Source organism: Plecotus auritus, assembly GCF_963455305.1.
Source record: "Plecotus auritus genome assembly, chromosome: 8".
Taxonomy (NCBI): Eukaryota; Metazoa; Chordata; class Mammalia; order Chiroptera; family Vespertilionidae; genus Plecotus; species Plecotus auritus.
In genome coordinates this window covers 156,731,369-156,757,246 of record NC_137782.1, presented here as the reverse complement: position 1 = coordinate 156,757,246, position 25,878 = coordinate 156,731,369, and the positions used below count along the sequence as shown (strand labels likewise).

Below are 25,878 nucleotides of genomic sequence, written 5' to 3'. Positions count from 1 at the left end.
GCCAGGGCGCTTGTGTACTTATCCACAGAATTATGGGATAAAATATTTATTGTATGACTGCTGTCTATATCTTTATCAAAAACTTAAGGTTGATGATAGTACTTTTTTCTTTTATTAGTACCTTAAAAGTGCTACTTTAAAATAACGTTATGATATACTTGAAAGAATTCCTATCTGTTTTATATAAGATATTTGTGAGGTTAGAATTGTTTTGACATGACAGCAAGATGGCAGATCTCATAAAAAAGGAAAATAAAATTAATAAAGAACATGGATTTTCAGAAGGGTCAAATGGCAAAGAATAAGATTTAGTTGAGAAAAGGCAAACGGTATCTATGAAAAACCAGGGCTTACATATAATTGAATGGTTTAAACAGAAATCATCTAGAGCTATTTAGATGTAAGAGGAAAGAATCCAGGAAGAAAAAAATAAAGGTGTAAGTGGGAAATAACAATTTTCACATAAAAATGTTACTATCCATTATAAAAACAAACTAATTGTACTACCAGAAATTTAGAAAAGTTAATTTCCCAAAAGAATAGTGAATAACAACTTTCATTTGCACACTGCTTAGGTTTCAAAGGGACTAAATGCATTTTCTTACCTTGAAATGATTCAGCAAAGTCAAAATCATTTGCACTTTTCCTCTTTCTTTTATTAGAATTGACTTCGGCGCTCACTTCATCATTAAGGTCTGTTACCAAAAAATGTGCTAGTAAGTAATTTAAAAGCAATAGGACTGCTATAGGGTTATGCTAAATGATATTAACTTTGAGAAAATGCTAATTACTATTTTAACATTAAAAAGGGCAACTGTGGTGATTTGGGGGGAGGGAGAGGTGAAAGAGGGATAAATGGTGTTGGAAGAAATAAAATTTTAAAAAGGAAGCAACATAACAGCTCAACAGGTATATCACAGATATGCTGAGGAAGAAACAAAGGTTTGTTTCTGTCTTAATTTTTAAAATGCTTACCTTGAATGCCCTCACTCTCATCATCCAACACATCCATGAATGTTCCTCCATCTTCATCAATTTCAGTAAATTCTTCATTCATACTTCCTAATGAAACTTCATCATCATCTAAGTTATCAAGATCATCATCACTATCTTCTGAATCTTCATCTTCTGGCTCACCCTTAGCTCCTTTTGTTTTCTTTTTCATGTTGCTGAAGAAAAACAACAACTTGTAATGTAATAGAGGACGGTTTTCTAAAATGTGGCTTCGTGCCTACCAGAGGTATCAGGCTATTAACAGGTTTAAAGGAGAGTTACAGAAGGCTCAGAGCCTTTATTTAATATATTAATATGCATTATAAAAGGTCCAGAATGAAAGCACTGGACCCATTTCCCAAGTTTATTAATATCTCTACTGTTCTGAGGGACCATTGGGAAATGCTGAGAAAACAGTTAAAAAAATATTGAAGAAATGTATTTTACCCAGCAAAATCAAGATCATCCTTTCCAGAGGTGAAACAGTTATCATCTTCAAATGTATCTGCCAGATAACAATATATAAAGTGTGAGATATAGCAAAGAAAACAAAGTTGACATGTCTTATTTCTGAATCAATTAATAGTCATGATTTTTCTGTTTACGACAGAAGACAAAATAAACCTGTGAATATTCTGGCCTTAAATTCCTCAACTAAAATGGGTTCCAGTTAATTTCACCTTCTTTCTACAGTTTTATAGGAAGAAGGTACATATCAAATAAATATTTAGCAACTGCTGTCCTTTTTACTCCATTAGAACTATTTAAGTGAACTCAATGTAAGCCTTTCTAATTTCCCATGTTTCCTGTTTCAGTCTAAATTTTAATTAAAATTTTCTAGCTCTGTGGAGTATAAAGATAAAATAGATTAAGTAGTAGACTATTGCTACCAATAATGCAAGGCAGTTAGCAACAGTAAAAATGGTTTCTCTTCTATAGATTTGGCCTTAAGAATGAATATGCTCAGGTAAATATAATTTTTTCCTCCACAAATTGTCAAAGAACAATCACATATTTCTCTGCAGCAAATGTGGGTGAATTACCATATCTCCCCAAAATATGTTTGTTTTTTTTTAAATGTATTTTATTGATTTTTTACAGAGAGGAAGGAAGAGGGATAGATAGTCAGAAACATCAATGAGAGAGAAACATCGATCAGCTGCCTCTTGCACACCTCCTACTGGGGATGTGCCCGCAACCAAGTTACATGCCCTTGACCGGAATCGAACCTGGGACCTTTCAGTCCGCAGGCCGACGCTCTATCCACTGAGCCAAACCGGTTTTGGCCCAAAATATGTTTTAATCCTTCATTGTGATTTGCATGGTATTCTTAGTTAAATAAGTTTTTTAAACTAAGGTCACTTCTACAACTAATACTCCATGGTTCTACTATAAATAGTAATAAATTATTTTACAAATTACCAATCATCTTTTCAAATTCCTCATCATCCACATCTTCTATACTTTCTTCATCTGCATCCCGTTTTTGTTTCTCTTTAACAATAGCAACTTTTTTATAATACCTAAAATAAAATTCATGTTACATCTTTAATAATTTTACTAAAGGGCCCACTTTATTATAATCAAAGCACCTATTGGCCAGTCACCAAAACAAGTGTAAAAGCTGTTAACTCAGTTGGATATAAATGACTAAAATTTGTATTACAGAAAAAAGTTTTAAATTTTGCAAAAACAATTGGAAACCTCCAAAATGTGAAGTATAAATTACAAATATTTAGGTTAAGTTCTTCAGAGAAACACATCAACTCATCTTAATTGAATGGCATATGTAAAAAGTTGTTTCAGGGTCAACCCTAATGATAAAAGTATTAGACTATTATAATGAATGTGGCTGACCTCTATTCACAATATTTTATCAGTTAGACCTATTGTCATCATTAGGTTCAGCAAAACTTAGTATTTTGCAGATGGGATCATATGCTCAAAATTCTTTACATAAAATGTTTTAAAAAAGCATATCAAATCAAGCTGAATTAACCAACCAGATAATAGTTCCTTTACTACTGCAAGGCATCTATATTTATACTAGAGACCTGATGCACGAAGATTTGTGCAAGAATGGACCTTCCTTCCCCAGGCTGCTGGCAGTGCCTTCGCTCCAGGCCGAAGGTGCCTTTCCGCTCTGGCCCGGAGCCACCTTTCTGCCTTCCCACGCTGCCCAGAGTGGCTGGGGTGGTGCGGAACATCCCGCCCCACCATCAGTTGCTTGGCGCCTGTGCATGCAAATTAACCTTCCATCTTTGTTGGGTTGATTTGCATACTCATTCCTGATTGGGTGGTGGGAGTTGTGAAGGTACAGTCAACTAGCATGATACTCTTTTGTTAGGTAGATATAAAAGCTTAAGCAACCATTAGGACTGGTTGCTATGATGCGCACTGACCACCAGGGGGCAGACACTCAACGCAGGAGCTGGCCTTGTTGGTGAGCAACACTCAGCCAGAAGTTGGGCTCATGGCTGGCCAACGCAGCTGCAGCTGCAGCAGCAGAAGCCTCTCCAGCCTCCGCAGCAGCGCTACTGAGTAGCGGCGGCAGCAGGTGCAGTGGGGCCAGGATGAGTGGCAGTGGAGCAGCGCCCAGCCCGGCTTGGGCTCCTGCCTGGCCACCTGCCGCTTCGCACACTGCTACATCCCCTGAGGGGTCCCTGATTGAGAGAGGGCACAGGTCAGGCTGAGCGACCCCACCAGTGCACAAATCCATGAACCAGGCCTCTAGTATGCACATAATGACCTTCGATATTTCCAAGGTTGGCCTATGTTAACAAAGCATTTTATGGAATCTAAACATTTAAGTTCCCCAAATGAAACTGTATTAAGTATATTACCTATAAAAAAACACTTCATCCACTGGTATTTGGCTTTCTTCTTTTGCAAGGAACTCCTTACTGTTCACTAGAAAAATTCAGTTAAAATTTTTAATTTATTAAATCAATCTTTTTTATGTTATTTAAGCTCTTAAGACTAAATACAATCATAATGTCTCAAAATGTTAAGGAAGTTGGGCAAAAGGGATCCTAGAGTGCAAAAAACAATCTCTGGAAAAGTCTGTGTAGAGAAGACCCAACATGTGAAACTGATGATCAGCTAGAATGAAAAGTTGGTAGTACTTAGCCCATAGTACATCACAGTGAAAGGACAGGGTCTCTCATAGTCCTCTAATTGCTTCCCAGGTCTGAATTTCAAGAGACATAAAAACTCAAAGAGTTCTTTTAATAGTTTCTTTAAACTTGCCATTTTCATCTCAGAAAAATGACAATGCCTGCCATTCTGGGAATAGGAAGCAAAGACAAACATAGAATTCTCCATGATTTTACTTAACACTGAGGAAAACTAAAAACAAGATTAAGGAACAACAATGATATTAGTTTTCCCTCATCAGAATAAAAATTTATAACTCATCTTGAATAAAAGGGAATTAGGCTTCTAATTCTAACCCTATTAAGTTTGGGTAAGTCTTTTCACACCTCTGGATCACTGTGAGATAAGTCAGTTGGAAATGATTTATTAGGTGTATTTTCACCTTAGCCTCTGGACAAAAAGGAGTTGGGATCTGGTATGCAAACAAATGACAACTCTGAATAGAAAAATAAAGAATTAGGATCCTAAGATGGATCCACTAAGTTAACATGCTCTATGACAGAACTCTGTGTAGGGTTTTCTGCTAGCCCATATTGAAACTTAAGATGGTCTGAACTGTAAAAGATAGTAATTCCTATCTATATATATAAAAGGCTAAGCGACCCTCCGACTGGCTGACTGGCCAGTAGCTATGACGCGCACTGACCATCAGGGGGAAGATGCTCAACACAGGAGCTGCTGAGCTGTGGTGAGTTGGCACCGGCAGTTTCTTGGGTGATGCACCCCAGAACCAGAGAGGAGAACCACCCTCTCACAATCTGGGACCCCTTGGGGGATGTCGGAGAACCAGTTTCGACCTGATCCCTGCAGGCCAGGCCGAGGGACCCCACCTGCCAGAGGGACCCTGTTCACATTGCAGACGCCCTTCGAGCCGCAGTGCACAGCCCCAGGTGCGGCTGGCCGGAGAGGGACCGCAGAAGGTTGGCTCCAGGGTGTGTCTGGCATGTCTTGCCCAGTTCCGCCCTGCCGTCCACCTTCTATTTAATTTCCTTTTAATGTGCATGAATCCATGCACCAGGGCACGTGTGTGTGTGTGTGTGTGTGTGTGTGTGTGTGTGTGTGTGTGTGTAATCACTGATAAAAGCTACAGATGATACAAAAATGGAAAAATATTGATAATTGTTAAAGGTGGATGATGGTCTTTGGGGGCTGGGGAGTTGATCATACTATTTATTTACTTTGGATATGTTTGAAATTTGGTGTAATAAAGTTAAAAAGTAAAAGGCCCAGACACAGTAGACTTAAGAAGGCCTACACCTTCTTGGGAACAAAAGATGGATAATGTCTCTGGTGCTTAGGTTTTATTCTGTTAAAGTGGAGCAAAGAATAGCACAATTTATTTGTTATTGACTTGTACTATCATGTAAGTTTCAACTGTTCAGGCTTTTATAAATTATTAAAAAGTATTTTATAAATACTTACCAGCAAGACTACGAATATCCTTTATAAAATGTTTTCTTTTTGGTTGCATCACAACACTATCTGTGTTTTCTGAAATGTAAAATCAAGATGGTATAATGTAAAACCTAGGTAGTTATGTGCTCATATTTATTAAACATCTACAGTAAAAGCTGAATAATTCATCAAACAGAAGCATACCTTTGCCTTTATGTGGCTTTGGATTTCGGTATACAAATCGATCCAAGAATCTCATTAGTGTGAAATCCTGCAGTGGGTCCCCTGAATACTGAATAGAATTTCCCTGAAAGGTGAGGGGAATTTCAGGACTTAACTTACATTTATATATATATATATGCATCCAGATAAGAAAAAAGAGGAAAATGTAAGCATCTATTACAGTATGTAGAAGGCACAAATCTGCAATAAATGACTTCAAATGTTTCTCTCATGCACATTTTTTTTGTTTTCTTATTCCTCACCTGAGGATATTTTCACTGATTTTGAGAGACAGAGAGAGAAACATCGATATGAGAAACATTTATCAGTTGCCTCCTGTACTTGCCCTGACTGGAATCGAACCCATAACCTTTCAGTATATGAGACAACGTTCCAACCAACTGAACCACCCGGCCAGGGAACATGGAAATTAAACACTCATACAATTTCTATGATGCACTGATAATTATATGAATAGGTAAGTAATATTAATACTATAGATCATCTAACCATTAACCAGAAACCTAAACCTGAAGTGACAAATAGAAGAGGGCAATCTTTCTCTAGAGAAAAGCCAGAATGTAATAAGTGACTGTGGTTTTCTAAAATCATGTATATCCATTCATCTGAGTGGGAAGTCTTAACTGCTGTTCTGTATTAAGTCATTGCTCCTTTACAACAGCAGACAAATGTATATGAATTTATCTGGTGGAGAAAATACTGCATGGCCAACTTATTATCTAAAACTAGATTACTTATTTTTTTTCTTATATCTTTTGAATATTTTAGACTTACCTGAAGGATCGTTTTTGCAAATAGAGCCACAGAAGGATGAAAATGTTCAGATAACTAAAAAGAAAAATGTGAATGAGGTCAACTCTTACTAAAATTATAGATTATTTAAGAGAACCCTAAGGATTAAAAAAGGTAATATATTAGAAGAGTGATTCTCAAAATTTTGGTCTCAGGGTTGCTTAATATACTTAAAAATCAAATACCTGAAGAGCTTCCTTAATGTAAGTGGGATATACCTATTGTTATTTACTTTACTAGAAATTGAAACATTTAAAACATTTATTTATAGTTTAAAGTAACAATAAACGTGTTACATAATAATGTATCTTATGGAAATTATTTTTAAGAGTAAATATTAGTGAGAAGGGTAGCATTATTTTACAGTTTTGCAAACTAGCTAATACAATGGATTCTCACATCTACTTCCATATTTCATGTTACTTTAGTTGAGATATATGAAGAAAATCTCGCCTCATACAGATATATAGTTGGGAAAAGGAGGACTTATTAATAGGCTTTTACATAATTGTGGATTTTCTTCATGCTTAAGACAATGTGTCCCAAATACCCAGACTCTTGTCCTTGGGAGATGAGACAAGTTTCATACTTAGGTATGCACACAGAACATTAAAAACAAATGTACTGGCCAAAACCGGTTTGGCTCAGTGGATAGAGCGTCGGCCTGCGGACTCAAGGGTCCCAGGTTCGATTCCGGTCAAGGGCATGTACCTTGGTTGCGGGCACATCCCCAGTAGGGGGCGTGCAAGAGGCAGCTGATCGATGTTTCTCTCTCATCGATGTTTCTAACTCTCTATCCCTCTCTGTAAAAAATCAATAAAATATATTAAAAAAAACAAAACAAAACAAAACAAAAAAAAACACAAATGTACTGTAGGGTCAAGATAATAAAAATCAACATTTTTTCTTTGTTATTCTTACATGATTCTGGCTTTTTAACAATGTGCAGGTATGCGGTAAAGAATATAATAGAATGAGTATAGCTTCGTGCTACTGTCTTTATTCTGCTAAGGCACCAACAGTTTTATCCATCATTTCTTTTACACCATCAGTGCCACTTTCAACATAGTGACAAAGGTAAATAATGTCCTGGTATCAATATGAAAGTAGTTGTGACCTTGCAGACTTGCTGAAAAGGGATTAGGAACCCACAGGAGTCTGTGCCCACATTTTCAGAATCACTATATAGGAAGACACTTATTTGCTTTACATGAGAAATCATAGGTTATTAAAAATATGAGGTACTCTTACACATTTAAAAAGTAACTTTATTTGCAAAAAGTACTTTCATCACAAAACTTTTCAGGGGTATCTAATGCAAAAAGCAAAATTTATTTAAAGAGCTATTATATGCAATAATCTACCTACAAAAAGCAAAACTTATTTATAGCCAGGTACCACATCCTTATTTTGCATGCACATTATTTAAGATTTTCTATGTGAATGCAGATGGTGTAAATATGGAAAATTAATGTTTATCAGAGGCAAAAGAAGTATGTATTAAAAAGCATTACAGCTGTGTGACATACTTCAGATTGCTTCCTTATGATAATTAACTCAAGTCTAAATAACAACTCCTATATTTATTAATTTGCAAGAAAAATGGAAACTTCAAGGTGTTAATAAATCCATAAGGACAAATATATAGCATAAGTGAATTGAAAGACAAATTGAAATTATTTTACCTTTTTGAGTTCCCAAAAACTTGTGTTTTCAGCTCCACAGAACAAAGGGTTTCTACTGAATGGATCATATGTGTTTAACTGTTTGCCACCTGAGAACCAAAAAAAGAGTATGTCTCAAATGCTTTATTCCTAGCCCAAGATATCACTAAAGCCACCATCTTTAATGTTGTTACCAACAGATATAATTTCCAACATTCTTAATTAGCCTACTCATATTAAAAACTCCAAGGCCCTTCAAGAATCTATCTTAGTACCCAAGCTAGCATTTGCTATTGCATAAATCAGGCAGCATGTTTATCCCAACTCCTAAAAGGTGCCTCCAAAACTTCTCCCTTTTTCAAATAAAAACAAAAGGTGCCTATTCTGGATCAACTAGGTCATAAGTGTCAAGATGGCAAGTAACCTGAAGATGAAATAAGGTTAAAGTCTTTTTGAATGTTAGAGTGCTCTAAATATTTGTAATTTAATTATGCCCAGAAATAATTCTCACTTGAACAGGTTTTATATTTTCTTCACATTTTCAGAAGCTCGGGATTAAACAATTGAAAAAAAGGATTTTCAGAACACACTATGAACTGCCTACTTCACAATGTACATGCTCATCATCCTTCTAAAGAGTTATTCTCAGTTTAGCCTTAAGACAACTGATGGATTTCTTTTAAAAACTTTCCTGATGGCTACCAAACTTTTTATACTTCACAGGCAAACTGAAATTTGGAGAGAAAATAATTTGACCACGAGTCCCACAACAAGTTTGAAGAAATAGGTCTGGCACATTTCTTGATCCTCAAGGCTAGAATTCACAGACTCAAATGAAGAGACTACATTTCTAAGATTTCTTTTGGCCCTAGTATTCTATTAATAGACTTGCTTTAGCTTGTGTATGTATATGGAAAACCTAAAGTTTCTATCTCAGTTTATTCCTAAAAGATTACCTGTAGAGGGTGAATATGATGCTCAAACAAAAGAACCAAAACTGACACATAATTCACAATATCTAACCGAACACTTGTTTATAAATTAAACTTTCATGTACACATATTTGATATCTTCATATATGTTCTATGTTTGAGGCTAAAAAACTTTAAATATACAGATAAAGATTAAGAAACTAAAACTGGTTTGAAGGTATAAACTTTGACATTAACAGCTAAAGGAAAGGAGATATATTGTGTACCTAACATGTCCACAGTTTTCCATTAAATCTTCATAGCTCCAAAAGGTACTCGCTTTAATTTCTATGATTTCAATTAATTTAAAATGTGTATTTACTATCTGTAGTATTATTTTATTTATTAATATATTTTATTGATTTTTTACAGAGAGGAAGGAAGAGGGATAGAGAGTTAGAAACATCGATCAGCTGCCTCCTGCACACCTCCCACTGGGGATGTGCCCACAACCAAGGTACATGCCCTTGACTTGAATCGAACCTCGGACCCTTCAGTCCTCAGGCCGACACTCTATCCACTGAGCCAAACCGGTTAGGGCTATCTGTAGTATTATTAATAAATTATCCACTATATTAAAAATGTACTTCTAAGGTCTTATAAGGTTATAAGAGTTCCCATTTTTAAGAAAGCAATACTGAGGAGTTCTAAAACTGTATATTAATTTCTAGTAAGATCAAAGGGGAAACCAATTTCCTCATTTAAAAATTCAAGGGAATAATTTAATATTTAAAAAACTCACCTTTCAAATTATCAAAGTGTACCCAAGATGCAGACTCCGATTTTTTGATTTCCATATGATTTTTAGACACAGTTTCTTCTGTCTCAACTTTTTTCATTGTACCTGTTTCTTTATCTGCATCAGTGAATGTTTCTATGTCTTCATCATCTTTTATGTCAATAAAATTTTCTTCATCATCAGATTCCTAAAAAAGTGGTTTAATTAATCTGAGTCAATCAACTGGAAGTCTGTATTCAATTTTGGTGAGATAGTTTTGAAGAGTCGCTTATTGCAATTCTGGTGAAACATGGAAGTTCTATCAGTGAAATTTAGATGGAGGGGAGAACCTATCCTTCCCTGAGACTCTGGGACTTTATTACATAAAAACATTCGAGCCCTCAAACAAATTTCTGACATGTTTTAAATAACCCTATCAGGTAGATGTTATGTTCATTTCACAACAGAGGAAACAGGTTTAAGAGATCTGCTAGCTCTATAACCATCTATAATTACCTCCTATTAATGCAGTTCAGTGTAGTGTGGTTTATTAGGAGTAAAGGAGTCAAGCAATACGTCCACCTAGTAAACTGTATACCTGGATTTGAGTTCAGGTCTGTCCCAACTGCTGTCCCAACTGAGATGCTCCAGACAACTAAGAAAGTTACTGTCATCGAAGCAAAGAAGAAAAACACCAATCTATCTCAGAACCCACTCAATTTAAAAAGCAGTTGTAAAATATACCGGATGATCAACTAGTTGACTCCTTAACCCTGGTTTTGCTTTCAGGATCTCAGACACAAGATATAAAGCTCCACATATGAACGGTGGCATCTGTTCACAAGTAACTTGAAGTAACCTCTTCACAAAAGCCTTCACCCTACGCAACACGATGTCAGCTTTCAGAGACTTGTAGACAAGGTTAAGAAACATGGCTTGCTTTGAACATGTCATTAACCCTGGATCCAACATCTTCCTGTAAAACAAAAACAAGATCAACTGTTTATTTATAAAACATTTCTACAACCAACAGCCACATATTAGAGGAAACTACTAACTTCATCTTAGTTAGGGATAACTTTCCTACTTATTTTATTTTATTATTATTATTATTTTTAAAATATATTTTATTGATTTTTTTTACAGAGAGGGAGAGGGATAGAGAGTTAGAAACATCTATGAGAGAGAAACATCGATCAGCTGCCTCCCGCACACCTGCCACTGGGGATGTGCCCGCAACCAAGGCACATGCCCCTGACCAGAATCGAACCTGGGACCCTTCAGTCCGCAGGCCCATGCGCTATCCACTGAGCCAAACCGGTTAGGGCTTTCCTACTTATTTTAGAGCAAGAGATCACTTCTGCCAAGAGGTAAAATGTAAGTCAGTGACCAGGACAGAAAGAACCATGATGGTAGGGGTGAGGGAATCACAGAAAAAGAGACACTTTTTTCTTTCTTCTTTTCCAAGTGGTTCTCCATACTCTAGACCAGTGGTCGGCAAACTCATTAGTCAACAGAGCCAAATATCAACAGTACGACTGAAATTTCTTTCGAGAGCCAAATTTTTTTAAACTTAACTATATAGGTAGGTACATTGTTATTAACTTAATTAGGGTACTCCTAAGCTGGCCTTTGCTAAAAACTCAAGGGGCCAAAGAGCCACATGTGGCTCGCAAGCCGCAGTTTGCCAACCACTGCTCTACACTAAGGGGGCATAGCCCTAACAGTATAATTTTCCATAGATACAGAACCACGTATGAAAAGCCAATCCAAGACCAAACAATGAAAACTGACCTATGAAAGCAGTGAACTAAATCTGGGTTCTTATCCTTGTATCTACTAGCTGGGTGACCAAAAGCAGTCTCCTCCACATGGTTCTAGTGAAGACCATTACTTGTTTAGAAAATTCAATTGTGAGGCCTTGAGAATCTCTCGTCCAATATACTAACTGTGTAACAGCCTTCCATACATGCTATTCTCTTTGCCCAGAATGTTCTTTCCCAACTGTCTGCATGTCCATAATATCTAAATCAGGTTCCTCTATTATTTTCTTTATCAGTCCCATGTTTATCTTCTTCACAGTTTAATACACTTCATTACCATTTTCTCCTTTTCCCTCCAAAGTCCAATGGAACAGGGAGTGGTTCATTGTTGTAACCTCAGTGCCTGGCACTTATAGTAAGTGCTTGATATTTATTGAATGAATAAATGGTTCATTCCATAGCAAATGGCTATGAAACATATCTAGTAATTGTGGATTATTTACTCTCTCACTAGGAACCCAGTCTAATTTTGGACAAAATTTTACCAGAAAAATCTCTTCTTTACCTATAGCTGAAATCTGCTCCAACCATTATTTTACTATTGCCAACTGAAGTAACACATAATAATCTAACCACAAACAAAAAAAGCCAAGTAAGTGGAACTAAAGGAAACAATCAACAAAATAAAAAGACAACCTATGGAATGGGAGAAAATATTTGTAAACCATTAACCTAATAAAGGGTTAATATAAAAAATACATAAGGAACCTCATAGAATTCAATAGCAAAAATAAAACAAAACAAAAAACACAACAACAACAACAGAAAAAAAACACAAAAAACTTGATAGTGGGCAAAGGACCTGAATAAACATTTTTCCAAAGACAAATTGCCAAAGTGTATGTGAAAAGTTGCTCAACACCACTGATCATGGAAATACAAATCAAAACCACTTCACACCTGTTATGATGGCTATTATAAAAAAGACAAGAGATAACAAACCTTGGTGAGGACATGGAGAAAAGGAAACCTTTGTACACTGTTGGTAGGAATACAAATTGGGACAGCCATTATGGAAAGTCGTCAAAAAATTAAAAATAGAGCTACCACATGACCCAGCAACCCCATTTCTGGGTATATAGCCCAAGGAAATGAAATCAGTATCTTGAAGAGATATCTGCGCTCCCATATTCATGGCATTTTCCACAATAGCCAAAGTATGGAAGTAACCTAAGTGTCAACAGATGAATGGATAAAGATGTGATATTACAATGGAATATTATTCAGCCATGAGAAAAAAAAAGAAATTCTGCTATTTGCATCATGGGTGAACCTGGAGGATATTATGCTAAGTGAAGAAAAACAGCTATTGTATGATTTCACTTATATGTGAAACCTAAAGAAAAATTGAACTCAGAAGCAGAGAACACTGGTGGTTCCCAGGGGCAGAGAATGGGTAGAAATGGAGGAATGTTGGTCAAAGGGTATAAACGTTCAGTTATAAGTTCTGAAGATCTACTGTACAGCATGGTGACTATCTATAATAAAAGCATAATATGCTAATTAGACCGGATGTCCTTCCGGGGCTGCTGCTGCGAGGGCTGAAGCAGCAGCCAGGACAGCAGCCAGGGCTCCCTCCTCGGCCCTCAAAGCCCCTTGCATGAATTTCGTGCATCAGGCCTCTAGTCTATATATATATAAAAGCCAAAGTGACCGAATGACCAGTCGCTATGATGCACACCGACCACCAGGGGGCAGATGCTCACTGACCACAGCGGGAGCGCTGCTCCACGAGCTTATCAAGTGGTGGCGGCAGGTGCAGTAGGGCTGGGATGAGCGGAGCAGCACGGGCTCCTCTCTGGCCACCTGCTGCTTCGCACACTACTACATCTCTCAGGGGATGTCGGACTCCAGAGAGATGGGGCCAAAACCAGCAGTCCGACATCTCCCAAGGGGTCCCAGATTGCGAGAGGCACAGGCCAGGCTGAGGGACCCCACCGGTGCGAGCCTTTAGTAGATAATAATACTGTATTATACACTTGAAACTTGCTGAGAATAGATCTTAAGCATTCTCATCTACTCTCAAGCAAGTTTCTATGTGAGGTGATGGATGTGTTAATCAACTTGATTAATCATTACAATGCATATGTATATGAAATTATCACATTTTACACTTTATATATATATGTACAATTCTATTCGTTAATCAAACCTCAATCAAGTTGGCAAAAAAAACTCCACAACAAAATAATCTAATTATACTTCCAATGAGAGCCTTTCAAATACTCAAACCTGTAAAGCTATTAGATGTCTTCTCTCCCCAAAGTCTCTCTTCTACACGATTCTCAACTATCATCTCATATAAGTTTTAAATTCTCTCTTTATTCTAGTTTCTGAACTCCAGAGATGCTCCAACTGATCTAAACCTCCAGACATAGGACCCAGAATTAACACAGTCCTCTAGATATGCTCACGTGAAACCATTACTTCTTGTTCTAGTACTTCTGTTACTTTCCCACACTAATAACAGAAATAAAAACTTACTCGGTATCAGGCTCTGTTAAGTGCTTAACATACACATATGAAGATTACATGGGATAACATACATTAACTCACTAATCTTACCAAAGTCCCAGTTTTGTCATTTTCTAGCTGTGTAACTTTGGGAGCTAGGCACGGATGGGATTGGGCCTAAACAGGCAGTCAGACATCCCTCAAGGGGTCCCAGATTGGAGAGGGTAAAGGCTGGGCTGAGGGACACACCCGCCCCCCGTGCACGAATTTTGTGCACCGGGCCTTTAGTAGGGTTATAATGAGGATTAAATAATTTGTCCAAAGCTACACAGCAAACTAATGACTGGAACTCAAATCCAGACAGTGTGGCTTATGTCCAAGAGTTAACCACTACATTTCATTTCTCACAAGACGTATGATTGTGAAATTATAAAAATGAATTAGAAGGAAATGGAAAACTTTTTGGTATACTCAAACAGTTGCAAAGTGTTTCCACACTGTTTAAAAGATCATCCCTCAATGGGTGCGTTGCAGGTCAATTGCAAAGTTTGGTAAACAAATCTTAATCCGACTATTAAAAAAATTCCAAATTGTTAACCAACTCTCCCCCTACTTAACAAATTTTGTTTACCACCTGACTTCCCCAATATAAATGTAAGCACCTTTAGTGGTGGGAATTTTGTTCACTATGCTATATCCTAAGCACCTGGAACAGTACCCAGCAAATAGGTGGCACTAAATTCTTGTTGAATTACTAAATGGCTGCCAGAATAAAGAAACACAGGACATAAGCCACACTGAAGGTCAGGCGGGGGAGTCAGGGAGGGAAACTTGCATGTGTAGTTCTATCTCTTTAATATCCAAAAATATTTAAAACTAATATAGCAAAATGTGAAATTTGAAATATTAGGTGGTATTAGATGCTTTGTGTATGTATTTTTTTGTATTTTAACTTTTCAAAAGCCTATCTAATAAAAGAGTAATATGCAAATTGACCGTCACTCCAAGACACAAGATGGGCGCCCCCATGTGGTCAAAGATGGCTGACCCCATGTGGACACAAGATGGCCACCACAAGATTGCTTGAATGGGAGGGTAGTTATGGGCAGTTAGGGGACCAGGCCAGCAGAGGGCAGATAGGAGTGACTGGGCCAGCCGAGGAGGGCAGTTGGGGGTGACCAGGCTGGCAGAGGAGAACAGCTGGGGGAGACCAGGCCAGCAGAGGAGGGCAGTTAGGGGTAACTGGGCCAGCAGAGGAAGCAGTTGGGGGTGACCAGACCTGCAGGGGAGGGCAGTTGTGGGGAACCAGGCCAGCAGGGGAGGGCAGTTGTGGGCTATCAGGCCAGCAGGGAGGGCAGTTAGGGGTGACTGGGTTGGCAGAGGAGTGCAGCTGGGGGAGACCAGGTCTGCAGGGGAGGGCAGTTGTGGGTGATCAGGCCAGCAGGGAGGCCAGTTAGGCCTGCAGGGGAGGGCAGTTGGTGGGGGGACCAGGCCTGCAGGGGAGGACAGCTGGGGATAACCAGGCCTGCAGGGGAGGGCAGTTGGGGGGGACCAGGCCTGCCTGGGAGGGCAGTTGGGGGGGACCAGGCCTGACTGGGAGGGCAGTTGGGGGGGGACCAGGCCTGTCTGGGAGGGCAGTTGCAGGGGACCAGGCCTGCAGGGGAGGGCAGTTGTGGGCAATCAGGCCAGCAGGGAGGGCAGTTAGGGGAGACCAGGTCTGCAGGGGAGGGCAGTTGTGGGCGATCAGGCCAGCAGGGAGGCCAGTTAGGCCTGCAGGGGAGGGCAGTTGGGGGGGGGGTACGGACCAGGCCTGCAGGGGAGGACAGTTGGGAGGGGACCCAGGCCTTCAAGGGAGGGCAGTTGGGGGCGACCAGGCCTGCAGGGGAAGACAGTTAGGGGCTACCAGACTGGCAGGGGATGGCAGTTCGGGGTGATCAGGTCGGCAGGGGAGGGCAGTTAGGGGCAATTGGGCCGGCTGAGGAGCAGTTAGGTGTCAATCAGGCTGGCAGGAGAGTGGTTAGTGGGTGATCAGGCTGGCAGGCAGAAGCGGTTAGGGGCAATCAGGCAGAGGTAGGCGAGTGGTTGGGAGCCAGCAGCCTGGATTGTGAGAGGGAAGTCCGACTGCCCATTTAGGACATCACTCAAGGGGTCCCAGATTGGAGAGGGTGCAGGCTTGGCTGAGGGACACCCCCCCACCATGCACAAATTTCGTACACCGGGCCTCTAGTAAAAAATAATAAACAATTTTTTCAAAGTATATTTTTCACCTTTCTGTCCAACAGGGAAACAAAGATGAACTTACTCCAAGTTAGTGAGTAGGGAGTTGCTGAGGGGGCCCTAAAATACAGTTAAGTCTTTCTCTTGGGTGGGGGGGGGGGCACTTCGTGTTCTGTAAGATTACCTATTCCTCACATTTACATATTGGCAGGGTATGTACTTACCTGTATAATGCTGCATAATATCGATTCGATATTGTCTGCTGAGAATTCATTACTTGGAAAAGCAACATTAAAGCCTGCACACTGGTATTAAAATTCACAATGTGTAACACTTTAAACAGCGTATCAACCTGCTCCCTCACTTTGTCATCACCAGTTTGGGCATAAGGGTAGGCCCTGTTCACTCCTGTTAAAAGGGCACTAAGCATTTTTGATTCAATATCTTTTTTCTTGATACAAGACCGAAAAAAACAAAAATAAAGAGTTATTAATTTGTTAGCCAGTTCACTTTCTTCATGGGAGAGGACCATTTGATTTAAAAAGCAAATTGCATAATATTGTGCTTTGGAGCTGATATTTGAGCGAAAGAGCAGCCTTTCAACTTCACCACACACAACGCCTTTCATATTGGGGTGTTTACAAAGCAATGTCTCTAACAGATGGGAGGCTTTTGTGGCTATTCTGTTCTGAGGATCTCCCAGTTTATTTACCACCTGCACAAGAAGAGCTTTTTCTTCCTCAGGTTTGTTACAAAGAAGCTCATGAGCCACTGAAAGGGCTCGAGTTTTGGTGGTTACTAAGGAATCATGACTTAAAGTTTCCAAGACCTGCACAAATTCAGCCACTAAGTGTTTCAGCTGGTGTTCAAAATACCATAAGATCAGCCTTCTGTCTCTTGAGTCCCTGTTGCCACTGGACAACTGTTCTAGTTTGTTGAAAGGATGCTGGCTGAAAATCCGCAGTTTCCGACTGTCTGGCAAAAGGTCTGTAATGAGTAATTCTTTGAAAGTATCCAAAGCCATGAGGCACTGTTGTTTACTGCCCTTCTTTTTCACAAGGTTTACCAGAGTTTCTACAAACTGGAGTGTGTGAACAGCATCATCCTGAATAAGAAGAATCATAGCTGCCATCCTGTCTCCTAGGGTCCCTGATGACACAATTGCCTTCATCCAGGTAGAAGAGGCTCCCTTTTGATTATTCGTCTTATTTTTGAATAAATTAATTTCACGCTCATACAACTTCTGAGCCAAAGTTTTGTACTTAGACACAACATCCCGAGGCTGGGGTTCCAAAGAATATTCATTGCTGTACTCCAGATCATACCATTTGCCTCCAGGCTTCAGTAACAATGCCGGTCTCTCAACAAATTCAAAGATGTCCTGTTGTTTATCTTTCTTTATTTTTGGTACAGGACTATTGTTCTCATCAGAATGTTGTTCTGGTCTCTTTTTATTTTTCACCTTTTTGATTGATGTCCTTTCATTTTCTGCTGCATTTTGCTTTTTATTATCTAATTTAGATACGCTTGCTTTTTTGTTGGTATCTTCTTTGTTGGGTGGTTCATCTTCTGCAATTATGAAAGATTTTGCATACTTGGCAAAGCTCAGATTTTGAATAAATGCTTCCAATTCACCTTGCTGAAGGTCATCAATTGCTCCTTTTTTGCCTCCATCCACAACTTCCTCATTCTCATCCAAAGCAGCGAGCATAAGGTAATCTTGCTGCATAAAAACATAAAGTTAAATAAAAATTATAAATCCAACAGTTTAGTTAAAACTTCAAAAGTTAATGTGAACCTGTATCTTTGAAATCAAAGTTGTCATGGTATTGCCTGGGCTCTCAACCTACACCAAAGTAAATACTTGACAGCAAAGATTTAAATATAAAAAATAGAAACAAAAAATAGAAAAAAACACACAACATAATTCAAAAAAATTTCCAGAGTAGGGAAAACCTTTCCAAATTTGACATTAGGGCCCATAAATAAATGAATGGGTAAATTTATCATTCTCTCACACACAGAAGACAAAAAATAAACTGGATAAAACACTGGCAACTCATGTCACAGCAATGGGGCTTAATAATTAATATAAAAGTTGATGCACATCAGTTATGGAAGTAACAAATAACCCAATAGAAATACATGCAAAGGATATAAACAAACAGTTCACGGGGGAGGAGGGGAGTGGTTCTTTTAAAATATGAAAAGATGCTTAATCTCACTAACATTTAGAGAAATTCAAATTAAAACCACAATAATGCATCCATTTTTTAATCTGTCAGAGCAAAGATAAAATCATGACAGGTGTTGTTAGGGAAAGGGGGGGGGGTCACTTTCCTACATGGCTGATGGGAGTGTAAACTGGCACAACCTCTAAGAAGGGCAATTTGCCACCTTCAATCAAAATACACAGAAGCACACATCCTTTGACCCAGCAGTTCTGTTTCCACAAATTTTGATTACACGTACACTTACAAATATGGAAATAGATAGGTATTCATGGTTACATACTGAAGCATTATTTAAAATAGCAAAATATCGACAATATAAGTATCCACAATAAATGATAGAAAATTAAAACAGACACAATGATTTATGCGGGCATTAAACCAATGACACAGAACTTTACATTCTGATATGGGAGGATCTCATAGATAGTAAGAAAAAACGGATACAAAATATTATATATAGATATAATACAGTGCCTTTTATGTAAAAAATAATGTACATGCATATCTATTTCCTGGGAAGGTACAAAAAAGAATTACAAAAATATTGCTTCCTGGAAGGTAAATTGCATGACTGGAGCTAGAAGTGGGAAAAAAGACTTCACCATGTATCCCTTCCTTAAGAAACCGACCAAAATAACCCTTTTGTAGCACGTGCATCTATTACATACTTAAAAATCAAATACAACTCGAGCACAGAGCAGACGGTGAATCTGCTCCTGTAAGGTGCATTTCTCCTGCCTCTATTCCACCCTCTCACTTTAACAAAAAATAAGCCAAATTGTCCAGTGGTTTCGTCAAACTCAGGTAAAAGCCCACCCTCTTACCTCTCTGACCTCATTTCTTACTACTCTCCCCTATTCACTCTGCCTCAGCTACACTGACATTTCTGTTATTCATGAAACATGGCTCAGTCCTTTCTTCCTTTCAGGGTTTCGCTCGTACATCTCAGGGATGGGTTCCCCGACGCCCTCATTTAAAACTGTGACGCCCTCTCTCACTGTGCATGTCCTCCTTCCCTGTTTTATTTGTCTACACAGCACTTTTCAGCGTCTGACATACTATGTATTCAAAAGCTTGGGGACTGACCCTTTCCCACAATCAGGATGTAAATTCCAAGAAAGCGCAGAGTTCCTCGAGTGTGCAGTGAGCATGTGCCTGTACTCGGTGAGAACATAAAACTCCAACACCACTGGAGTTCAAAACACTGATGCCGCGAGGCCAGGACCAAAAAGTCAGCCTCTCGACCGGATGGAGTGCCGTTATATTTCGTCAATAAAGTGAGAGGGTCGCCTGCATTCTGAGGCGACAGCATAAAAACGCTTAATTCGACTTTTATCTTGTAAAGAGCAGTGGAAAAGAAGTGGTGCCGGAAGTGCACAGAGCACTTTCCGAAGCTGGGAACTGGGTCCAGGATGCCCTCCCACTCCGCAGCTCCGGGGCCACGCGCGGGACCACTCCCTGCGCCCCAGATCCCCTCCTCCGGGAGTTCAAGGCCATTACCTTGGTGCCTCCAAGCCGTAACACTTCCTCCATGGAGAACCCATTCTCGGCTTCATTATCATCCTCGTCGTCCTCATCTGAATCTTCTATCCTCCCGTCAGGACCCCAGGGCCGCTCGGCATGGAACTCCAAAGGTTTCTTGGCGGCCGCCATGGTTAGCAAAGCACGCGCGACCAGTGATTAGTTCCTTCCGGTTGGCCCGGTGACGCACTTCCGGCAGGGCCGAGTTCTCTCCCGGAAATGACCAAAAACCCGACTCCCGGGCGGCTGGCGGCTGCTGGGCAAGTTCGGCATGATTGTCCTCGCAAACGCCGGTGCCAGCTCGTTGCGCGCTGCAGCGCGAGCTGGTAAGTGTTTGCTCCGCGCGAGCCCCGGTTGCCTTGGAAATCGTGTGGGGTGCTCTGCTCAGTTGCAGACGCCGGAGGTGCTCCGGGCGGGACGGGAGTCCAGCCTCCGACGGTGGGGTCGTGGGCACAGTGTGTGCCTGCGCCTGGTGTGCGTGCAGCGGTCAGGAGTCCTCTTTCTCAGCTTCGCGCGTGGTTAGGGGTTAACGAAGCCACTTTGAAAGCGTTCAGGCTGCTGCGCACGTGTAAATACTGATTTTTAATGGGCCCCGTTTAATAATGTTTTTCGCAGTCATTCCCTGCCTTTGGAGAGGAAAATACTTCAGCTCCGGGAAACAGCCGGTAGAAAACAACCCGGTGACTCCGATGCTGCAGCATCTTGTGTACAAAATCAAGTCGACTGGCCCCATCACTGTGGCCGAGTACATGAAGGAGGTCTTGACCAACCCAGCCCAGGTATATGGGTCGGGGAGCCCGAGGACCGCCCGCCCTAGCCGATTTGCGAGGTGTGAGCTTGGAGGGGTGCGCGTAGATCGGAGCCCGAGCGTCTTCAATCCCGACCGCCGGGGTCCCTTCCAGGGGAAGAGCCACCCCACGGGACCTGAGGGCCGATAACATGAATGTTAGTTGGTCAGGGTCGGATCGAGTGAGCGGCAGTGCCATTATACAGGTGACAAATTCCAGAGGTGTCCAGGAGACGGTGTAACCGACTGGCTTTATGAGATGAGGGATGGATGACTTCTATCTGGGCTGATGGTAGATGGTGGAGTCATTTCTCTGGGAAAAGGGAATGTAGAAGGGTAGGGAAAGATAAGAGTTTAGTCCGATATGTGAAGTTTACAGGACTCTGAGTGGGAATAGGCGACTGGAAATAGAGCATATTCTGGATTTTTTTTCCTGAGCATGGAAGGTCTGGAGCTTTACTGTTCTAGGATGAAACATTGTCACAGCTCTCTGGCCTGTATTTCCTTGTCTGCTCCGCTAAGCCAGTTGGTGAAAGCCAGTAGTCCTTTTATTTTAGAGTGTTCCACCTTTTGCTGAGTTGAAATATGAGATCTGTGGAATTCTGGGGTTGGTTTGGCCTGTTGTTGGATGTGGAGTGGCCCACTGTCCAGGGGTTTAGGCAAGGCAGTTTTGAGTTAACTTCTAACTGAAATTTAGCATTTTCTAACTAGGAGCATAGGCAACAACCAGTAGCATCAGTAATACCTGTGACTTTAATTAGCATCAGTGTAAATTGCTGATAGTGTCACATCACAACAGAGTGATCTCAAAACATTTGCTCATCTGTGCTTCAGAACTTTACGTATTAGACCTTTGGCTTGATATTTTTTTAAATACTTTTATCAAGAAGCACATGTATTACCGTAGCACACATTTATTTTTAAATATTTGATAAGTCTTTTTCATTTACTTTCTTTGGTAACCCTATGTGTTTTATGTCCTGTGCATTTAAAAACATTCTCTGAAGGGGTCCACCAGCTTCATTATACTACCAGAGGGGTTCATAACACACACCAAAAATACACCTGAAATGCTTACTTATGAAGGAAGGATTGATGAATGTTCCCAAAATGAACACTCCATGGAAACAGCACCCAGGTCAAGAAACACCATGGCCACCAGGCAGGGTTAATTTGAAGCAGAAAGTGTGAGAATTTTGGGGAGGAGGCTGGAAGGATAGGCAGTGTTTTAGGAGCAGGGAGAGAGAAGGAGGGTTCTGCTTTTCTATGAGTTCTGCAAAATGACTGTCACTTTCTAAAATTTAGGTAAAGATACTGTGATTATCTCGATTATTTAGAAGAGAGAACTTTCTTACTATGTAATTGTTTATTTCATTGAATACATTATATATGATTTTGGAGGGGTGTCTTAAAAATAGCCTTATTTGAAAATAGTTTTTTCCATTTTTTCTTTTTACTTAGGGATATTATGTGCACCGTGACATGCTAGGAGGAAAAGGAGATTTCATTACTTCACCTGAAATAAGTCAGATCTTCGGGGAGGTAATATCTAAACTATAAAAGAAACTAATATCACAAACATTTGAAAGCAGATCAAGTTGCCTTATTCTACATAATAGTGTTTTACAGCTTTGTTTTTGTGATTCCTCAAAAGTTGTAGTTTTTTAGTAGTAAATATTGAGGGAATAGAAAGGTAACAGAGGCAAGGAAATGGTATAATGGGCAATGAAAAGTTTATACTTCACTATAGAAAAGGGAATGTTGAGATAAGGGGGACAAAAGTAAAGAGATGGAGGTCAATGCCGAAACCGGTTTGGCTCAGTGGATAGAGCGTCGGTCTGTGGACTCAAGGGTCCCGGGTTCGATTCCGGTCAAGGGCATGTACATTGGTTGCGGGCACATCCCTGGTGGGAGGTGTGCAGGAGGCAGCTGATCGATGTTTCTCTCTCATCGATGTTTCTAGCTCTCTATCCCTCTCCCTTCCTCTCTGTAAAATATCAATAAAATATATTAAAAAAAAAAAAAAAAGAGATGGAGGTCAAGAAGTGAACCAGATGAAATAGGAGAATGGGAGAAGGAAGAGAAACAAAAGCAAGGGTGAGCAAAGAGGTAGACTGTACCCCAGAAGGAATTACTGGAATCAAAATGAGCCGAAACCGGTTTGGCTCAGTGGATAGAGCGTCGGCCTGCGGACTGAAGGGTCCCGGGTTCGATTCCGGTCAGGGGCATGTACCTTGGCTGCGGGCGCATCCCCAGTGGGGGGTGTGCAGGAGGCAGCTGATCGATGTTTCTCTCTCATCGATGTTTCTGGCTTTCTATCCCTCTCCCTTCCTCTCTGTAAAAATATCAATAAAATATATTTAAAAAAAAAAAAAATGAGCTCTAAAGCCCCCAACTATAATTTGGCCATAGTTACAGTAGAAGTCTTCCTTTAAGAAACTTTGGATTCTTTTCAGGAATTCTAGTTTATTTCTTTCCATATAATAACCTTTGATCAATTTAGAACTAAGAAATTGTATACAAGAGGAAGTAGAATTCAGATATTAAAAAATATATTGCTTATGTGTAAGAGCCATGTAATTATTGAAATGATATGAAGAACTGGCATAGTTATATATTTATATTTCATATGTCTATTTGCTTTCAAATACTAGTACCTTTCTATGATAGTCTTATCTGTGTCATGGGACCTTTTGTAGCGGAGGGTAACTTGGAACTATTTTCTCCAGTTATTAAAGCTTCCTAACTAGTATGTGTTGTAACATAGTCCCAGTGAATTTTCCTGCGTGTGCAACTACGTGGGCATATTAAATACATATGGTTGTTTGCAAACATTTTGCTTTCTGGCATAAAGTATGTATTTGCATGGAGTTTTATGTTGTGGTATACTTTGATACTTTGTAATACTTTACATTTTTTCTTGTCACAGCTGCTAGGGATATGGTTTATTAGCGAATGGATGGCCACTGGGAAAAGTGCAACTTTCCAGCTGGTGGAACTGGGTCCAGGTCGGGGTACCCTTGCAGGAGATATTTTGAGGGTAGGTGTAAAAGAGTGTCTTAAATCTCATGTATGTGATTATTACTACTTTTGACTGAGTTTGCAAACTTTGTTGATTTTCTAGGCTTTCAGTCCTCCTATTTCCTTAATCTCATATTTCTTAACTAAAATATGGCAGAATAATACAGTGAGTGATTCGTTATTGTCTGTTTTATGGTTAAAATATGGGGGTGGGGGCGAATGTGAAAGCTACAAGTATAAAACATTTAGAAGACATTATGGGAGATCATATTTGTCTTCTGAGTAGGGAAAAAGTTTTTAAAGTATATATCAAGCAGAACCCATAAAGGAAAATGTTAATAATTTCCACTATATTAAAATTAAGAACTTTTTGTTCTTTAAAGAAACTAGAAAGTTATTGTTCTTCAACGACACCATAAAGAGAGTGGTGAGACAAACCACAAGTTAAAGAAGTTATTTGCAATCATATAACCAACAAAGAACTAGTAGTCTTCTAAGTCAATAAGGTGAAAGATAACTCAGTAGAGAAACCAGGAGGAATATGTGAACAGGCCCATCGTGAAACAGAAAACCCACATGGCCAATACTATCAAAAAGATGCTCAGACTCATTGGTCGTCAGGAAAATGAGTTTAAATTGATGAGACAGTCCTGGTTGGTGTGGCTCACTTGGTTAGAGCTTCGTCCCATACACCAAAAGGTCATGGGTTCGATTCCAAGATAGGACACATGCCTACATTTCAGGTTCAATCCTAGTTGGGGTGTGTACAGGAGGCTCCAATTGGTGTTTCTCTCTCACATCAATGTCTGTATGTTTGTCTCTCTCTCCCCTCCTCTCTCTAAAATCAATAAGCATATCCTCAGGTGAGGATAAAAAGTAATGTATGATACCACTGTATCCTCAGAAATAGTAAGTCTGACAACACCAAGTGTTGGTGAAGATGGGGAAATCTTTTATTTTCATTTGTTAATCATAATTCTAAATTTTATCATTAGGAAACCAAATTCTATACTGTTCCTTTTTTTAAAAATACATTTTTTATTGATTTTTTACAGAGAGGAAGGGTGAGGGATCGAGAGTTGAAACATTTGATGAGAGAAAAACATCGATCAGCTGCCTCCTGCACACTCCCTACTAGGGATGTGCCTGCAACCAAGGTACATGCCCTTGACCGGAAACGAACCTGGGACCCTTCAGTCTGCAGGCCAACCGTCTATCCACTGAGCCAGACCAGTTCGGGCTGTTCCTTTTTTATATACACTATGTTTAATAACTCTAATAGGCTATGATTCTTATAGACTGCTGGAGCGTGGCTATAAGAATAAATTTCTCTGGAACCAATTATTACTTGTACTATGACCAGCAAATTATTGAGGTCAGTGATTAGAAAACCGAAACTCAACACATTGTATTTTGCCAATTTTTCTTCTTATTTTATTTAGGTGTTTAGTCAGCTTGGATCTGTGCTGAAAAACTGTGACATTTCAATACATCTAGTAGAGGTGAGCCAAAAATTAAGTGAGATTCAAGCATTAACTCTGACTGAAGAGAAGGTCCCATTAGAGCGAAATGCTGGATCCCCAGTATACATGAAAGGTGTTACTAAGTCTGGGATTCCAATTTCCTGGTACCGAGATCTGCAGGATGTTCCAAAAGGTAATGATTTTCCATAGATGAATGAGAGAATTTTGATCACAACCCCTCACAATAGTGAAAGAATTAGGCATTTTTTTTGTTAATGTTCAGAAGAAGCAATTCGTTATCTTAAAAATGCTTAAACATTTTTTTCTTCTTCCACTTTTAGAGTACAGCTTTTATGTTGCACATGAGTTTTTTGACGTCCTTCCTGTGCATAAGTTCCAGGTATGATGGAAAAAGGGACATGTTTA

General features: G+C 39.7%; 2 protein-coding genes across 2 annotated transcripts in view; one reads left to right on the top strand and one right to left on the bottom strand.

The window, feature by feature from the left end:
- Window positions 1-20,507, bottom strand: part of CEBPZ (CCAAT enhancer binding protein zeta) — a 25,383-nt gene extending 4,876 nt beyond the window's left edge. The window contains exons 1-13 of the mRNA XM_080685196.1: window positions 20,161-20,507; window positions 16,651-18,149; window positions 10,677-10,908; window positions 9,957-10,140; window positions 8,265-8,353; window positions 6,562-6,615; window positions 5,749-5,851; window positions 5,572-5,640; window positions 3,837-3,903; window positions 2,416-2,516; window positions 1,441-1,498; window positions 976-1,169; window positions 606-695 (exon numbers count right to left, since the gene is read on the bottom strand). Of these exons, the coding sequence (XP_080541322.1) occupies window positions 606-695; window positions 976-1,169; window positions 1,441-1,498; window positions 2,416-2,516; window positions 3,837-3,903; window positions 5,572-5,640; window positions 5,749-5,851; window positions 6,562-6,615; window positions 8,265-8,353; window positions 9,957-10,140; window positions 10,677-10,908; window positions 16,651-18,149; window positions 20,161-20,313 (2,893 nt within the window). The 5' untranslated portion in view covers window positions 20,314-20,507. The remainder of the gene's footprint in view (window positions 1-605; window positions 696-975; window positions 1,170-1,440; window positions 1,499-2,415; window positions 2,517-3,836; window positions 3,904-5,571; window positions 5,641-5,748; window positions 5,852-6,561; window positions 6,616-8,264; window positions 8,354-9,956; window positions 10,141-10,676; window positions 10,909-16,650; window positions 18,150-20,160) is intronic.
- NDUFAF7 (NADH:ubiquinone oxidoreductase complex assembly factor 7) overlaps window positions 20,365-25,878 on the top strand; it is a 17,697-nt gene continuing 12,183 nt past the window's right edge. Inside the window, exons 1-6 of the mRNA XM_080685198.1 lie at window positions 20,365-20,507; window positions 20,797-20,960; window positions 22,430-22,510; window positions 23,898-24,008; window positions 25,432-25,645; window positions 25,794-25,852. Of these exons, the coding sequence (XP_080541324.1) occupies window positions 20,453-20,507; window positions 20,797-20,960; window positions 22,430-22,510; window positions 23,898-24,008; window positions 25,432-25,645; window positions 25,794-25,852 (684 nt within the window). The 5' untranslated portion in view covers window positions 20,365-20,452. The remainder of the gene's footprint in view (window positions 20,508-20,796; window positions 20,961-22,429; window positions 22,511-23,897; window positions 24,009-25,431; window positions 25,646-25,793; window positions 25,853-25,878) is intronic.